This window comes from Stegodyphus dumicola, chromosome 8, assembly GCF_044657685.1.
Source record: "Stegodyphus dumicola isolate Sdum_Otavi_A_Nest chromosome 8, ASM4465768v1".
In the NCBI taxonomy this organism is placed as follows: domain Eukaryota; kingdom Metazoa; phylum Arthropoda; class Arachnida; order Araneae; family Eresidae; genus Stegodyphus; species Stegodyphus dumicola.
This window is the reverse complement of record NC_140775.1, coordinates 129702105-129720061: the sequence shown is the minus strand read 5'-3', so window position 1 is coordinate 129720061 and position 17957 is coordinate 129702105. Positions and strand designations below refer to the sequence as shown.

At 28.4% G+C, this 17957-nt stretch overlaps 1 protein-coding gene across 11 annotated transcripts in view; it reads right to left on the bottom strand.

The window, feature by feature from the left end:
- The window catches only part of LOC118204035 (serine/threonine-protein kinase tousled-like 1), a 159090-nt gene that overhangs the window by 51993 nt on the left and 89140 nt on the right, over nt 1-17957 (bottom strand). For 9 of the 11 annotated variants that reach the window (XM_085822412.1, XM_085822414.1, XM_085822417.1 and 6 more), the window contains one exon: nt 1161-1235. The exons of 1 other annotated variant lie outside the window; for it this stretch is intronic. In XM_085822412.1, the coding sequence (XP_085678538.1) occupies nt 1161-1235 (75 nt within the window). The remainder of the gene's footprint in view (nt 1-1160; nt 1236-17957) is intronic. One more of the 11 variants, XM_085822409.1, reaches the window with a different exon arrangement.

Genomic DNA, 17957 nt, shown 5'->3' with positions numbered 1-17957 from the left:
TAGTGATGATTTTAATTTCAAGGAAAATTTCCCCCCCCTCATTGCATAACATAAGATGCCGACAGTATGGGCGGGCGCGCACGCACGCACGCACACACACACACACACACAAAAAAACTAATGATACCAAGAAGGAATTCTTTAATTACTGTGACATTTTAATAACATAAATACACAGATAAATGCTGCCACACCTATTTGTGTATTCAGGAGACTATATTCCTACAAGACACAAATTTTACACTTTTTTAGTGATGTGCTGAACACTCTTTTTTCAGATAGAAAACACAAGCACTTTTTGTGGCTCTAATTATTTTCTTTTTAATTATAAATATTAAACAATTTTAACAGAAGTATGTTGAAAATGAGGGAAAAACATAGAAGTCATTTAAGAATAAAGTTTTTCATTTGAAAGAAGACTAGTGCAGCAAATTTAAAACATAACTAGATTCTTTTTTTATTTCTATATTCTATCTGTGCACCTCTGGAAAGGACACAACAAATGAAACTGGATAGCATTTACTACTGGAAAATGGCAATTAAAGATACACGAATTATTTTAATACAAATTCATACAGCTGTTCAAGTAAGATATCAGCCAAATAAAAACTGCAGCACCTGCAGTGTAATGGCTATATGGATAACAGAAAACATATATTAGCTATTATATATGAGTTCTCTGCTCTCCAAATAGCCATTAACATTTCTAGATGTACCGTTGTCATGACAGTTACAAAAATGAAATTATTTGCCCACTGATTATTAGCTTTATAATCAATGCAAAATTTGAAATTATTAAACATTGTCTAAAACTGCTTTAAAATAATTAAAAAATTAAAATTTTAAAATATTAAAAATAGAGCATTATAGCACGGTTTCTGTTAAAACTTTAAATGCAAATTGCATTTAACAGCCAAAGAGCCACATGTGGATTGTGGGTCTTAGTTTGGCCACACCTGTTATATGGTACAAAATTTGTATGCTTACAGTTTTGTTTCATGACCCTTTAAAGTAATGGAAATCTAGAAAATTATTATTTATTCACATACATAAAATACAAGGAATTAAGACAAATAAACACATTAAAATATAACTACCTAATAATTTTAAACAAAAGCCAAGTAGCACATAACTGAGAACCTATTATAATAAATACGTACATTTTGTTTGTACTTTTCAATGTTACATTGGAGGAGAGATGATCCTTCAAGTTAGAGCATCTTGTAAGACTTCTACTTAAGAGTAAATTTTTACTTCAGCAATAATATATAAAATAAATATAAGAATACATTTATTCTTAAGATTAAAACTTAAAAGTGGCTACAATTTATAGAACTGATTTAAATAACATTAACACAAAAGTTTTCTACAAGTTAATTAAAGAAAATCTTCCTAAAAGAGTTCTGAAAAATTTAAAATTAATTTTACTTAATTGTTAATTTACGAAAAGATGATTTAAAGGGATGGAAAAACAGACTAAAAAAATCAAAATTTCCTCACTTCCTCACTTTCCCATACATTGTAACCTTTCATTATCAATACTGAGTTTATTTAATTGAATCTCAGATAACTGTTATAAAAAATGGCAATGATAAAATTCAAAATAATTTTGACTTAAAACAAAGTCCTAGATAATACCTGTTAGATAATACATTTCATTTATACTTTATCATCTTCTCCAATCAATAAACTCATTAAATACCACATAAAATACAAATATCGTAACTAGCTTTTTTTTTAATATTTAACTTTCTGTTGTGATAAAAACTTAAATAACCATTATGGCCGAGTCATAAAAACCCCTGAATAAATCACACATTTTGAAAATCCAAAACTACATAATGATATTTATGAAATTATCAATAATTTTATTTTAACGAAAACATTCTCAATATTTTCATAGGAAATGGTGAAGATACCAAGATCTATATACTTTTTCATGACCTCAGAGGTCACATGATTTATGTTTAGATAATGTAAACAAACAAGGTTATTCTTACCTTTGCGGAATGTATCTCATTAGGCTTAACATTACAATTCAGGTCTCTAAGACCTGTATGATATAGTTCAAGGGTTATTAATGCTGATCTAAAATGGCATATCAAATACAATCGAGTTTCTTAGATGCAATAATTCATGAATAGATATGTTCACGTACAACATCTGGTGTTGAACACAGACTTGTTGCAAGTATTACATTGTTTAATATTACGTATACAATATTTTAACCCCTTCTAGGTCGGTTTTGCACCTCACACATCCAACGTTCTCGTGCCCGTAAGGTGGTGTCGAATGGAGTTTGTCACCACTCACACATTGCTTTAAATTCCATGATTATTTTTGCATTTCTGAATATTGCTAAGAGATAGAGTGACTAGCCTAATTTCTCCGCAATTTTCGCAGTGAGATTTCTCCCCTTGAATATCTGCGTGATATCTGTTAGAATTTCAATTAAAAAACATTAAAGATATTTAAAGATTAACATATAAGCCAATTTTTTTGATACAGTGAGCAAGAAAAAAAAATTTTTTATTAAATAAATGATTTTGGTTTTGTGATAAATGTGGTTTTTATGCTTGGATATCAAGGCAGCAGATTATAAAGCTGGTAAAGGTTAGTAAGGTTGGAAAACCATTTTCTGAAGCATTTTTGACATTATTTTAATAATTATTTATATTAAACACATCAAGACAATACAATTAATAAATATAATATCACACTGTATTTTTTTAAATTTAAAACTTGTGTACATTGCAGGGAAAACTGGTGATCAGTGGACAGGATATCACATATGTGACCACCTGTAGGTCCAGCAAAAACAGCTGTCAAAAATATTTTACATTTTCAAATTTAGGATAGAACATATATTAACAGCAATAATAATAATAAAAAAAAAAGACGGGTGGGGGCTTTTTTTGAGGGAAAAAAATCCGACCAAGAAGGGGTTAATCTTTCACAAAACAAGTGCATGTTTTTGGGAGTACCTCAGTTTAGAAGCCTTAAAGTCTTTATATCTGAATTAATAATGAAATGTAATTTATTCCAAAACTGTATTCTATAAATAATAAAGATGCATTTTCTAAGATGCAGCTGGATGGCTCACACTTGTTTGGTTGTGTAATGGAACATATTAATTAAAATAAATCAAAGTTTAAAAAGTATACTAATAAAAATATCACATTATTAATAAATAAATAAAGTTTAAATTAGGTATATATTAATTAAATTTTAATTTGGAAAAAAAGTTGCATTTGAATATCCATAATTTAAATCTGCGTGTCTGAGTAATTGCCAATTCTGAAGCTTACTTTAAGATTTATTCAAACTGAACTTTACAGTTTTTTAACAATAGAATAATAACTATGTAGTTTAATGATATAAGGCCATACAAAGACATTATGGCTAATAAGATAAACTTGTTAAAGGAAGCTTGGATATTGGTCTTAAGGGGGAAGGAAACCTTGGACTATAAACTTAAATTTTCAATTCATGCACACAACGTCCTTCTTGCCCTAAGATGCTTCTTGCAAAATAAATTCAGACATGGTTAACAGTATATACAACTGAATTAGATACCAGCTTTAGAGTATTAAAAATTCTACGTTTGACCCAGTACCACTTCAATGACAAGCACGAATTTTACTACTTTATACACTAAAATCTTTCATTTAAATGATAAATGGCCATCAACAAATACTCTCAGAATTATTTCTTTTAAAAATGGCAAATATTGTACTAAATTTATCACAACATTCTTAGTAAGAAATTCACTTTTATCTCTTCACTAAAACAGTACTGCTACAGTAATTAAATTTTTCTAGCTGTTGCTCAAGTTCAGAATCGGAAGGTAATAGTGCACTAGAGGGCACATGTTCTGTTGTTCGACGAAGGGAACATAAACTGAGCTGTGACACGTAAGTTATATGAGAGCAAAAAAAGAACAATAAAGCATATGTGAGAGTATCTTTTGAGGATTTTATACATGTTGTGTTAATCAATATATTCTTCATCATAAGTAGGCCCATAGCTGGTTGCTAGAGCTGGATAATTTACCTATGGGATAACACAGTGAGCAATTCTACATGCTCCCATTTGTCTGAAAAGATGAGTGATCTTCGATTTCAATTCCGAGAGCTTTAAAATCCTATAGTGTTAATTTTTTTGAATGATTTAAATTCAGTATAAGAACATCAGTTTTGCTACTTCAGATTATACCATTTATATGAGTAAAAGTTACATTGTTGAAGAACAATAAAAGTGCTTAAAGGTGCAATAGAAAAAGATTTAAGGCTAAAAGCCTTTGGATTAAAATTAGGCATAAGAGGGAAGAAAGAGTATTACTTAAGCTAAGAAAGATACCCAATTTTGAAACACTGGAAATATTAATAGGTTCTGATAAATTATTTGAGACTTTGGATAAAGCAACAGTAGCTCAGATTTCTGTTCACACTCTGGTTTAAGCAATGAGACCTGTATTTCACATCTTGTGGAAAACCTCTATATGAAAGTGCAAATAAAATACATAAGTCTTGCAGTTATTAAAAACACCCTCAGATACAAAAAAAAGGGGGATGTGTTTTGTCATTGTTTATGCAAATGTCCAAGTTATTTAAAATTAGAAGTAAACTAATGAATAGAATTTTAGGAGAATAGTAAACTGTTTCAATTGTTTAGAGCCGCACTCTGTCAAAAATAAAATCAATATTTTCAGGTTTTTGTTAAAAAAGACACTACAAGACTCTTCGTTTCCATGATTAGGTTCTATGCCTCAACTGGAAGTGAATTTGTTTGAAAATGTATTAGTGACAGAGTTAAAAATAAAAATAGTTTTGACATTTCTGACTAATACTTCCAACAGAAGAAATACAGTTTTGCTGAGAAATACTGTCTGTTAACACAGGAATACAATAAGATAATAACACAGGAAAACAATTTCAACTGCAATGTCTGCTAGATGTTGGTAGTGAATCAAATTTTATTTTATGCATTCACTTGGAAAATCTGCAATTAAAAAAGGAAAAGATAAATAGTACAAGGGTATCAGGTTTAAATAATGAAATATAGAGTTAATGGCTTGATAAGAAATGATGATAACAGTTAAAAAAGACATTTGAATACCGTAGTTGTTCCCAAAATAATTGCAGATGTTTATAACACTTTCATTCTGAGATGGATGTTTGCCTTTTTAATTCATTTATTTAAGTAAAATAAATTTAATGTACCAAAATGCATAAGTGGTCTTTTAGGCACTGAATTTTTTTATGACCTTGTTAAACCCATGGCAGATAAGAATTGAAAATTCAGATTTAATTTTACAAAACACTACCTTTGGGTTTGTTGTGTCAAGGGAAACAGACATAGAAAATAACAACAAAATCCATTGTGGGCTTATTAAGGAAAAAACTGATAAGACTCTAAAGTTGAAAGTTGTTAAGGAATTTGAAAACATTCCATCAACTGATAACTGAAGAAAAATATTGTAATGATTCATTTCATATAAGGCAAATTGCGAATGTCGTAAATTTACCATTTAAGAATACAGTGAAAAGCGATGTGATGTAGGAATTTATAGTCAAATACATTTTACACTTTTCCCCCATTTAGAAATGTTTTATTCAAAAGGAATGAAAAAAAAGTAACAAATACAGAATTTTTATCATTACTAAGATTTTCTTCCAGATGACACATAATAAAAATGGTTACAGCCGAAAAGATTAAGGCGAAAACATCGCGGAGAAAACAATGCAAGGCGAAAACGTCGTGCTACAAATCATCGCAGTTCTAAAACATCGTGGTACAAAATATCGTCATCGAAAATAAAGCAGTTAAAAAATTTCTCAGTTTGAAAACATCGTCATTGAAAATATCGTGGTAAAAATAAAGTATCTACAAATCATCGCATGATGATAATAACGCAGACATGCTTTTTTCAGGCTTTAATAACTAAATGGATATTCCCATAATGATTTGTGAGTGCAAAATAGAAAGAAGGATAATTTTTACTTTCATATTTTTTATTAACTAATAAATTTTTGCTGAAAAAGTAAGAAGGAGACTTAAGCATAGAAAATTAATGCAACTTATAACACTTAATAGAATTTTAAACCGACATAGTTAACTAACAAAGGTCATTAATAAATCATTTTTATGAAGTTTTTAACTGGTAATTTTTCATGAAAAGTATTATCTAAAAAAGATTAGAAAAAGGAAGGTAAGTAACTGCATGACCTTATTTATAAAAAAATTGCTAAGTTAATTTTGAGATTATTTTCTTCACTTTTGTTAGTCTAATACTCTTATAGCGAAAATTATTTCTTGTTTTGTTTCAGTTTATTCTTAAAAAGTCATTAAAATTTCCATGCACAGCGTGCAGTCAGTTACTTGAACGACAATTTGTTAGTTATGAAGAAAGTCAGCTATGCATAATATTTCTGTACGATTTGGATTTATTAGATTATGCCAAAGCACACTACGGCTATTTGCTTAAGAGGTGGGATTCCTTTGTGGAGTACATTCTCAGGAACTGGTTCATATGCACATTATACTTTAGGAAAATCACGAAAATCTTCATGCAGCTTTTTTTTTTTTTTTTTTTTTTGTTGTTTTTTAGAAATAATGTATACTTGCAGTGAACCTTCTTGGTGACTATCTACCTCTAAGACAAACAGTTTTTTTTTTAGAACAAAACAATGTTTTTTTGAGAACAAAAAACATTGGTTTTAATCATTATGCAAGTTCACCACATTCACTCAAGATTAAAAAGATATGGAATTTTGAGTAGTCGCTTTAAATAGGATTGCTTACATTTACTTTTAGATTTAGACATTTCTTATTTAGCACTTTAAATGTATTATTTAATTTTTCATATACATTTTATTCGAAAATTTTGTAGTTACTTGTTGAACTTACAGTGGCGAACTTTCTAAGACAATTTTGAATGTTTTTCTTTGGTATTTCTTAATTTTCAGAATATCTTAATTTATGCGCGCCAGAAATCTGTAGCGAAATTAAAATTAATATTTCTGAGTGAGATTCTATTTTGTGGCAATTCTTTGTCCTCGGAATTCTTTGCCTAGCAACTTTGAAGCGACTAATTTTTCTTGTAGATTTTTAATTAAAGATAAAATTTAGTGAAATAAAAACTTAATTGAATTTCCTTTATATAGTTTTCAAGGATAAAAACTGCACATATTTTATATTGACTTTTCTTTTCACTGACTGAAACGTTTCAAGTATAATTTCTTTTTGTACTTATGTGACAAATTATTTGGAATAAGAAAATGTAACATTTTTATGAATCATTTTATATGCTTTAGAAACATATGATTTTGAATATCAATCATAATTAAATTTTAAAATCCGGGTTTGCTTCGTGTATGATTATTTTTTAATTAAAGTATCCAGAAAGAAATTAAAAAAAAAAAAAAAAAAAAAAAAAAAAAAAAAAATGAAAGTATTTAGTGCGTCTAGGCATTAAACTATTGGAAAAAGATATCTTGAAAGAAGGCATGTTAATTTCCATAGATTATGTTTTAAATCAAACAAAATTACCTTTTTGTTTCAATAATTTTACAAATCTTATTATTTTTTTTTTATCTGTAATTAACTGTAATTTTAGTTTCTCAGTTCACAATAATAAGCAAAGATATACTGTGAAATTGTTAAATCAATGAGAGGTGTGTTATTAGGTAAATGTAGAATTCAGTTTATCTATGTACAACACTGTAAGCAACAAATATACTAATTGCTTGTCTGGATTTCTTTACCTCAATGTTAAACATTTTCTTCCTCTTACACTTCACAGGGAGGAAAAAAAAGCTTCTCTATCTCTTTTCCCAGCCATAAAAACTATACTATGATGTTCATTATTGCATCTGCATGTAACAAAAGGAACAAAATGTTGTGCATAAGTTTATAACTTCAAGGAGTTAGCCATTTTTTATACTTCGATATGTGTCCTCTTTAATATTCACGTAAGCCTTAATTAGCATGTTGCCTATGATTCATACTATATATTTGTATAAAATTGAATCATACGCCTTTTTGAGCGCTGGATTGCTTTAAAAAAAATTGTTTTATTGTTGAAATATGACTAATTTTTATGTAAAGTGTAGTGGTGATATTGCGTGTTAAGAGGACTACACATAAGTCCTTATTTTGTATATTGCCGCCCGTATTTACTAGTCTTTATTATATTACATATTACAGTAATGCGTTTTAGTAATATTTACCAATTTGCATTGATACTGTGACACAATAATTTTGCTTCTTGAAGGCAACTTTTGCAATAAACTTCGAATGTTTCAGTTTCATCATAGAAGGGGAATACTTTTCATACTGAATTATTTTTTATGGATATTTAGTGCTAGGATTTTGATTCGAAAAATATGATTTAAATTTTGTGCTCTAATTTTGCATTAAACTGGACCAAAAGTTTTGGAAAATTCTCTTGTTATTGAAAACGAATACATATAAAAGTAGAAAATAGTAGTTTCTCTAAATTGTTTTGAATTTCTTTTAAATGAATGTCAAATGCTTCTAGGATTAATATATTCCTAATTGTAATGGTTAAGAATTCCTATAAAAATTATAGCTCATAGGAAATGTAGAATTATAAAACAATCAGATAATTATGAATTTCTCAACTGTATTCAGAATTCTTGCATCTTTTTCTTTAGCATTGAGTCATCTGATTGTTTCACTAATGACCTAGCTAACTACAGTGTTATCAAACGAGTCTTACAAAAATGCATTTATATTATGATGCTTCAAATCATTTAAACAGTATAGATAATGGCTATCTGGTTACATCTTTGTGTAAGGTCTTTCTGATTTGTATATAAAAATATTTGCATTATATTTATTCTATTGACAAATGTTTAGAAAGCAGACGTAAAACTCTGATTGACTTAAATGAATGTAGGTCCTTATACTGAAAATAGTGTTAGTTTCATAACTCCCTACAATTAAATATAATATGAATTTCTTTCACATCTATGAACTTGCATTTTTGATTTTCTTTCTCCAGGCCAGTATCAATGAACAAATAATTTCAGAAATTTTAATGAAGAAGATTTCTACTTTTTCTACAATATTCATTTAATTTATTTACAATTATGTATAGAGTTTGAGCTTAATTGCAGGAGAGGGGACTAGAAATGTTAACCTTTAGTTTACCTGCTGTAAAAGTATCTGGAAGTGGCATTCGAAGGTAATTTGAAATTTTTACTTAACATTAATATCTTCTACAATTTAAACAAAATGAAGTAATGTGATATGCATTATAGAAGAAGATATGATTTTACTAAATAATTACAATATTATTTTAAAAAAAAGTGTAAATAACTTATTTTTCTTTCATGTCTTTCTTTTTTCTTTTGCTTTCTTTTTTTTGCATCAAATTACAAGACAAATTGCGTACATTTGACCGATCTTACTAAAAAAGGTTTGGTTCCTGGAGTAATCATCCAAATAATTTTAAAAATCATTTAAAATATGAAAAACGTTGGATAGGAGGTAGTCAGCCGAGGAGCATTTGATATTTTCATTTTAAAAGTAAAGAAAATATATATTTTTTCTCATTTTAGATTTTTTTTTTTTTTTTTTTAAACACGAATCAAACTTATCTCATATAAAATAAACTGCAGATCTCAATAAGTTCAATCTCAGTGCAGATTTCAAAAGTTCTTTTAATGCCCTTCAAGTTCCATAACAGATATAAAAATTCTTGTCAAAGGCATTTCTTGTGAATAAAAAATACATTTTTATTTTAATTAAAAGGAATATATATTTTAGTTAAATAATAGTTTTACTTTTAATAAACATTAAATTAAATTTAAATAATTCTCTATTCGTAAAAAGCAAATTTAAAGTTAATTAAATTTTAAATTATGAAATTTAATTGCAAACAAATGAATGATTAATTATTGCTGCGAACTAATCTGCAATATCATTTAAATTCTGAGTACATGGATGATGAAACACGAATTGAATAACTGAAGAGTTAGGTTTGGAGGCAACTTCCCTTGATAAGTCTGTTTCCTGCCTGCTCAACAATTATTCACTTATGCATTTAAAAATTTTTTTTTAGGATTAAAAATGTTTTTGGAATTATATATTTATTCATGGATTTTTATACTTTCACGTAATTTACATATGCTCTCAGAATTTAAATGATATTGTAGATTAGTTCGCAGCAATAATTAATCATTTATTTGTTTGCAATTAAATTTCATAATTTAAAATTTAATTAACTTTAAATTTGCTTTTTACGAATAGAGAATTTTTATTAAATTTTTATTTTAATAAATTTTAATTTTATTCAACACAGTGCTTTATATTCCACTCTTTTACGATTTTTAAGTAATTATAAAAATTTATAGTTGTAATTGAATAATGAAAAATATTTATGGCACCCTTATAAAATTTAGTGTAGATATGTCAGCCTTGTTCAAAATTTGTAGCTTAAGAATAAACAATAATTTTACTTTCCTTCATTTCGTAAAAAAGGTGATATCATGTCAAAACTTTGCAAATAATTTAACATCTATTAATGCAGTTATTAAAATTTTATTAAATAATAAATACTTCATTGTATACATTTAAAAAATTAGGAGCGCGAGAAAACTGTAAACATGGCAAAAATGTCCGCCTAAGTTAGAACTAATATTTAATATTGTTTCAAAAATATTTGCGAATAAGCTATACGTGGAAAACCATAAGCATATTTTGAGAATGTATTTTTGTAGCAAAAGACCGATGTTTATAGTGTTACCCATTGCAGAAAAACATGAAACTCTCTAAATACCTTTCATATTTAACAAATAAAACTTCCATTTATTTTATATTTAGCAAATGAAAAACTGCTGTTAAGGATTTTTAACGTTAAATTTACATTACTGTCATACAATAAATTATTTTTAAAATTATGTTATATAATCAGTATTGAACAAAATTGAAATGACTAGGGATTTAAAAGCAAATCTCTTACCTCAGTTTTCAAATTTTCCCCCTTTTAAATATGCAGAGATACGCAATAAAATACCGTATTGTCTCAAAACATAATGGTGTCATATATGAAAAAGTTTTGTCTTTTACAAATCTTTCAGAAAGACCAAAGGGACTTGCATATAAGATGTGCCCACGTATATAAGTTTGATATATCAAAGTAAATTACAAGAAAAGCCATTAAAAGTCTAATCTTATTATCTGAGATCTTATATCTATTATCCGAGATAAAATTAAGTAATATCTCCCATTGCTTTTCGAGTTAAAAAATACTCTTAAACGTATTCTTTAATATTAAGCTGCCTGATCAGGATGATTTCAGAAAGGCGTAGAAATTGAAAATTTCGTCTTATATGCAGCCACAATGGTATTAAATTTACTGAATTTTATTAAAATATAGATAGCTTATTAAACTAAAAATTTATCCACTGTAAACAAATACTCTAAAGTCATTTTCTCACACAAACATGAATTAATGAAAAATGAAATGAAATAAAATTTTAATTGATAGGAATTTTTCAAAAATATCCTTGTTGTTAATACCAAATCTCCAATAAATTTTAGCTTCACATACTGTTTCAGTTAATAAATGATATTTAAACAAACAAGGCATCATCATTTGTCGTTCATAATTTCGCTGATGAAATAAAATTTGATTTATACTACCCAAGAGTCTTAAACAAAAACACATTATATGGTGTAAAATATCATTCACATATATTCATGAAAGCTAGTATATTTGTAAATAATTATGAGCATAAAAGTTTGCATAATATTTTTCAGAAAATATAATGTAATTACGACTCATATTAAAGCTGTAGTAATAAAAACATGTATAATTATATCAGACATTAAACATCCTCATTAATTAATGTATAAAAAATTTACACATGCAGTTGAAAATTGTAGGCTATTCCCCTTAAATAGTCTAAAATAGGCTGATCATTATAATCATTTACAATCTTTTGAATTCTGAGAGATGTATCTCTGTAAACTTTTCTACTTATTGGTGGATGGTGACCTGCAATGTATTGTTCAATTTTTATAGAATTTAAATTTTGTTCCTTTTTTAAGCAATCAATAAATTTCCAGATTGTTGAATGGAATCTGCTCATAAGTTCATTGAATCTGCGATGCCATCCTTCAACCGCATTATTTGTCCTTGGAATTTTATCTTTTACAGCATCATAACAGTTCCAAAGAGGGATGTCAAACACTTGTTTGCGACGTTATCCACGACGAGTAGATCTACCAATCCATGTGTCTTCAAAATAATTTATGATTGGCTGAATGATGTTCATATTATTTACAAAATAAGTAGATGATATTAATTGTTCAAATGCTTCAATGACATCTGAAGTAGGAACGAAAGCCAAAGCTGCAAGTTGAGAGATTTCCAAAACAAAATTCGGATCAGTTTCATATTTACTTTGCAAACCTGCAGACTGAATCTTTATATACACACACTGACTTAAATTAAAAAAACATCCTCTCTGAATGATATTCGGAAAGGAATTTTTAAAGGCATTTATGGCAGCCTTTTCAAAATCAGTCATTACAGTTTTGGGCTACAGATTCAGTTTCAAAGATTTTATCACTGTAAACACTCTATTGTATGTTTCTTCACGCTTGTTTGGCATTAATACATACACTGAAGGTATCACATTATCATATTTAACACCATGGATTGTATAAATCTGACTGAAAAGCGGTGGTGTTGCTTTAAAAGTTCCATCAGCAAACCAGTTCGGACATTCAGCCATGAAGTCCAGATTTCTGAGGGTCGAAAAAATTAGAATTCTGTCTGTCTGCACTCCACTGTCATACAGCAAAAATTTCTCTTCTTTTAGTGTTTTTAAAAACTGTTCTGGGATTACTAATTCATCAAGACATCTAGGATTATGCAATGGCATTTCTCCATGTCGAGCATATCTGATAATTTTTAAAATATTTTCCACTGGTGGTATATGCCCCGAAACAGCACAAGGAAGACCAATTGTACCAACTGCTGCTAAAGAATGTGTTGATTCTTGCGTTGTTATCGCACGCTCTTTAATTGAACTCACAATCTCTTTTGCTGTAATTTTGCCAGCATTTGGAGGATGCCCGTGAGATTTTTCAAGAATGATATTATCATCTTGAGTGTGAATTCGCTTTTTGCACTTACAAGTAAAATACTCTACACATTTCCAAATATTTTTCTCAGCACTAGCACATTCAAAATTAAAAATTATAGATGTATCCTTTTACCATAAGTTGTTTACGGTTCTTTTGGTTGATGATATAGTTTAGTGGCATGTTGGCTTCTCAGACAGAAAATGCAGTTAAGTTTCTGAGTTTCAGGTATAACTAAGACTTGGAGTATCAGACATACATTATTTGCCTAATTGTCAAACAATGGTTTTCTCGAGGCAGGAGCCACCTGTTTCCCCTTCAGGCTCAAATGACGTTTTACAGTTTGTTGAGTAAAAATAAACAGGTATTCCATTATTGAACACAGTTAGTATATGTCTATTAGTAGTTGAACACCAGGAAAATTTCTGTGAACTGAAAAATGTCAGCTAAGCAATTTACAATTTGGTTTATTTTTAGTGTATCTGGAATCATTATTGCTAGTTTAAAACTAATGAGCAGTTTTTATATATAGTGCTGGAACAGATTAAAAATTTAACAAAAATTAAACTCGAGGTTCCTTTCAGGTAACGAATATTAGTATCTTTACTGAGAAAAGCTAGTAAACAGAGTATTGAAATAGGAATAAATTATTTAATTATTTTAAAATGGTTCAAACCCAAAGAAAAAGATATTTAAATCAAATATCAGATAGTAATTGAATCTTAAAATAATTAGACTAAAATTCTATAATAAACAATTAGAAGTAAAATGAAGATAGAAAGACAGAGAGATGAGTCTAGTTAGAATGAAAATATTTGTGTAGAATTAAAATGAAAAGAGTAAAAAATACAACAATCCAACATCCAAGTTTTAGTTATAGAGATGTTTTATATAAGCATATTATACTCTAAGTAAAGTGGTAAAAAGCATTCCGTATCATATTTTTTTGTACAACTAGTCTATTGTAATGATCTGAATGATGAGTTTTATCAGAAGTACTTTATTAATTACGTATCTTGAGGTCTCTATCGATATTTATCCATGTATTGTCGAGCAGCGAGTACCAGATGCATGTAGATGACAGCCACTATCATACTATAAGAAAACCATTTACTTGAGAAACTTAAGATCGAGTCTACCAGGAAAATTAGAAATGAGCTTTAAATCTAAAAGGCACTCTACACGTTTTTATGACGCATTTTCATTTTTTATTGAATCTTTTTGTTTTTGTTTCACATTTAATTTTATATGAACAAACGTTCTGCAAAGCATTGAATTTATAAATTATAATCTTTAATCTTACTGTAAGCATGCCCCCTATTAGTGGCCGGATGGTTAAAATCGCTGAATGCTAGGAGTTTGAACGCAGTGCCATTTCAGGCAAAGAGGCTGGCTTCGTGGTTGGTATCGAGAAAGCCCTCTGTAAATTGTGGAATGCTTTTATTTTTAGTGCATTTTTATAAAGAATTTAAATACTTTTTACATAATAACAGGACCGAGACAATGATGAAGAGAAAGAAGTACTCAGCTAGGATAAATAACTCAGAAGGGAATTGCATGGGGAAAAATAACATGAAAGACAGTGTTATTTAAACCTGAAAATTAATTAATATGCATTATTCTCTGTCCTGATAAATATTTTATGTAGGTTTTTCAGTAATTAAGTCTTTTAATTTTGTTTAATTAGGTTTTCTTATCATATGTGTGGAATTCAATTATTTAAGGTAATGTGGATTACCTCAGATAACAGTAAGTGCGTATAAATGGACAACTGTAATTATTTCATAAAAAAGTATCATTACGAAAATTTATTGCACATGGTACTGCTATTATGCAGTGTTTTTACGCACGGTGTTCGAAAAAAATGTCCCTGAAAAATTATCCTGGAAAAAATTTTCCAGTAAACATGTTTCCACAAAAAATCAAATGTTTCTCGAAAATGTATGATTATTTTCTTATTTTTCCAAATCTTATAGCAAATTATTTAGTGCCATATCATAAATATCACCACAACTTTATATAACTTTTAAAATTAATGAACATTATTTAGCTTTTACATAAGAAAGTTGCCTTATATTTAATGAAATATGTTATACAAATGTACTAAATGTGAAATATTCTATAAATATATTTAAAGTGAATAAAATTAATCATACGATTGTGTTATGTGGATAATCACATATAAATTTAAACTAGCTCTTTGAAACATTGTGCATTATGCTTATCAATGTAGAGGTTACGTGTATTTTTTTAACAGTTCGTCGTAAAGGCCAAATCATCTTCCCAATTTGTAAAGCCGTATATCATACTCCTAGTTAATAATAAGCCGTAAAATGATATTCCCAGTCCGTAAAGCTGTAGATGATGTTTCTAGGCCGTAGATGTGAAATATATGATATTTTATTCTTTAAGGGGCCGTGTACAATTCTAAATTTCATTTTGTATAAATTTTTTTAAGATTACATTTTGATTTAGAATTAAGTTTATATTTTAATTTAGAATTACTCGGTCCTGTTATTATGTAGATTTAATCATACAGGAACAGACGTTGTGAACACGAGACATAAAGAAAGACAGTCGTGTGGGTGTTTGTTGAGCAATCGGAAGCAAAGGGGAATTAATGAAATATTTCGGAAAGCGGAACTGGGAAAAAAAAAACCACAGTACTTTTAAAAGCATTATACCAATTTCATTTACTTGTAAAGCACTTACATTTTTTCATTTCTTCGCATTTATATTATTCTCAATATTTATATAAACTAAAGTTTTATTCCTTAAATACATAAAATCGTGAAAGGAAATTTTATAATTTTTGTGTTTAAAAGACCGGACACCAAATTTTTAAAGTTGTTTTGACAGATTAAAACATATTTCAGGAAAATTTTTATATTTCTCTTATTAGTCTGAAGAAGTATTTAATAATAAAGAAATTGAAAAAAAAGAAAGAAATGTATAATGCACAGTTCTGAAAATACACTGCTTAAAGTTTATATAATTAAAAAATTATTTAATTCTGGAAAATCTTGTTCCTCAGATTCTACATATTTTCCCTTTTCAGCGACAAAGTTTGAATTTATGATGTTTTTATCATACATATAATCATGGAGTTTCGCCTCCTTAACCGAACTACGTGGATATGTAATTTTATTGGAAAAAAAATTAAAATTTTGGATTATTCATTGTTCGTATCGCTGAACTATGGCCAAAAAAGATAGAAAAAATGTTAATAAATCTATATTTTTAATATAATTCATTGATGAAATTATATATTAATTAAATAAATCTGTATGTATGAATACATATATGCAAAAGAGGCAAAGGGCCTTTTTAAAAAACAAACAAAGGAAGGGCGATTTAAACACGTTTGAACTCTAAACTTTTCTGAGTTCCCTTTTTTAACTGCATGGTAGCTCTAAAACACACAAATACTAATAAGTTAAGAAATGCTATTTCTGTCTGTACATGGACCATCATCAGTAATGACTGAAATTTTCAGCTGTCTTTTATTAACTAAATAGCCTTCAGTGGTCAGAGGGGACAGTACCCTGGAGTAAGGCTTGATCGAAACACCCGTTCTCATGGTTTTTAACTAATGGTTGACTCTCCTCAATAGTATAAATAGCTGTAATTCATTCGCCCTCCCCTGAGTTCAGCCACTTAGCTTGTTTTCAAACTCAATACTCAAAACTAAGAGCTTCAAGCATTAGTTTCCCGAAAAGTTCCTAATTGCTTTCATCTTGCATACAGATTGCTACAATTCTCAGGCAAATCCTAATTCTCATTTCTCTTTCGAAACAAATATATACTACTATTAACGAAAGAAAAAAATTTCATTTTATTAATAACTGAATATGAAATGTTAAACTAAATCAATTATTAAAAAATGAACTTTTGTAAAAAACTCATAAATCAATATTCTGAAAATTTTAAGTGTGGTGAAATACAGCATTTAAGTCTCTCCCTTAACCCTTTCGGTCCCAATGGGTTAAGTCCCAGTAGATGTTTAAAGAAACCTAGAGAGAATTAAACACCTTAATTTACAACATAGTTGATGTCTCACTGGTAGTAGGCATCATTTTCAACATCCCCACTACAAAATTGTCGTGCACATCTTCTTATAGAGGCTTAGTGACAGACTGTCAATTTCTGTCAATGTTATTTGCGTCATTTGTGATAATTACCAAGAAGACATAAAAAAATCAAGTCAGTTGAAACAAATAAATTGGGACTGAAAGGGTTAAACAATTTAAGATGTTTTATAAATTTTCAGTATTTAGTTATTCAGATTTCAAGCAGTAAAATCATCTTCTCCAAATGCCATTCGTTAAATGTATTTAACTCCTCAAAAAAGTATTTTCCCTTTCATCTAAAGATTTTATATTTTGACAACTTGCACATCCTTGTTTTTGATGTTCTGCACTATATCACACGTAAAATTATAAATTTTTGCTCATAAAAACTCACAGATTCATGAATCTATTTGAATTAATTGTGTTTCTTATATCCAAAACATGTTTAATATGTTGTAGACGTATATTAATAGAGTTTTATAATATATATTCAGCGGGAAATATGCCCTAATATATAACATGCATTAAAATAATTGAGTCACAGGATCAGTAAGAAACCATGGTTATTACCAAAATAAATACGGACAATGTGCAACATAATAAAGACTACAGAAATGAACGAGGACAATATTTAAAATAAATAAGGACTATATACAGCTCCTCACACTCCCACATCATCACCACTACGTAAGAATTAAACATGTTGCAACAATAAAATGAACAAAAAAGAGAGAGTCTGAGCATTCCATTACTCCAAAAAAAAGC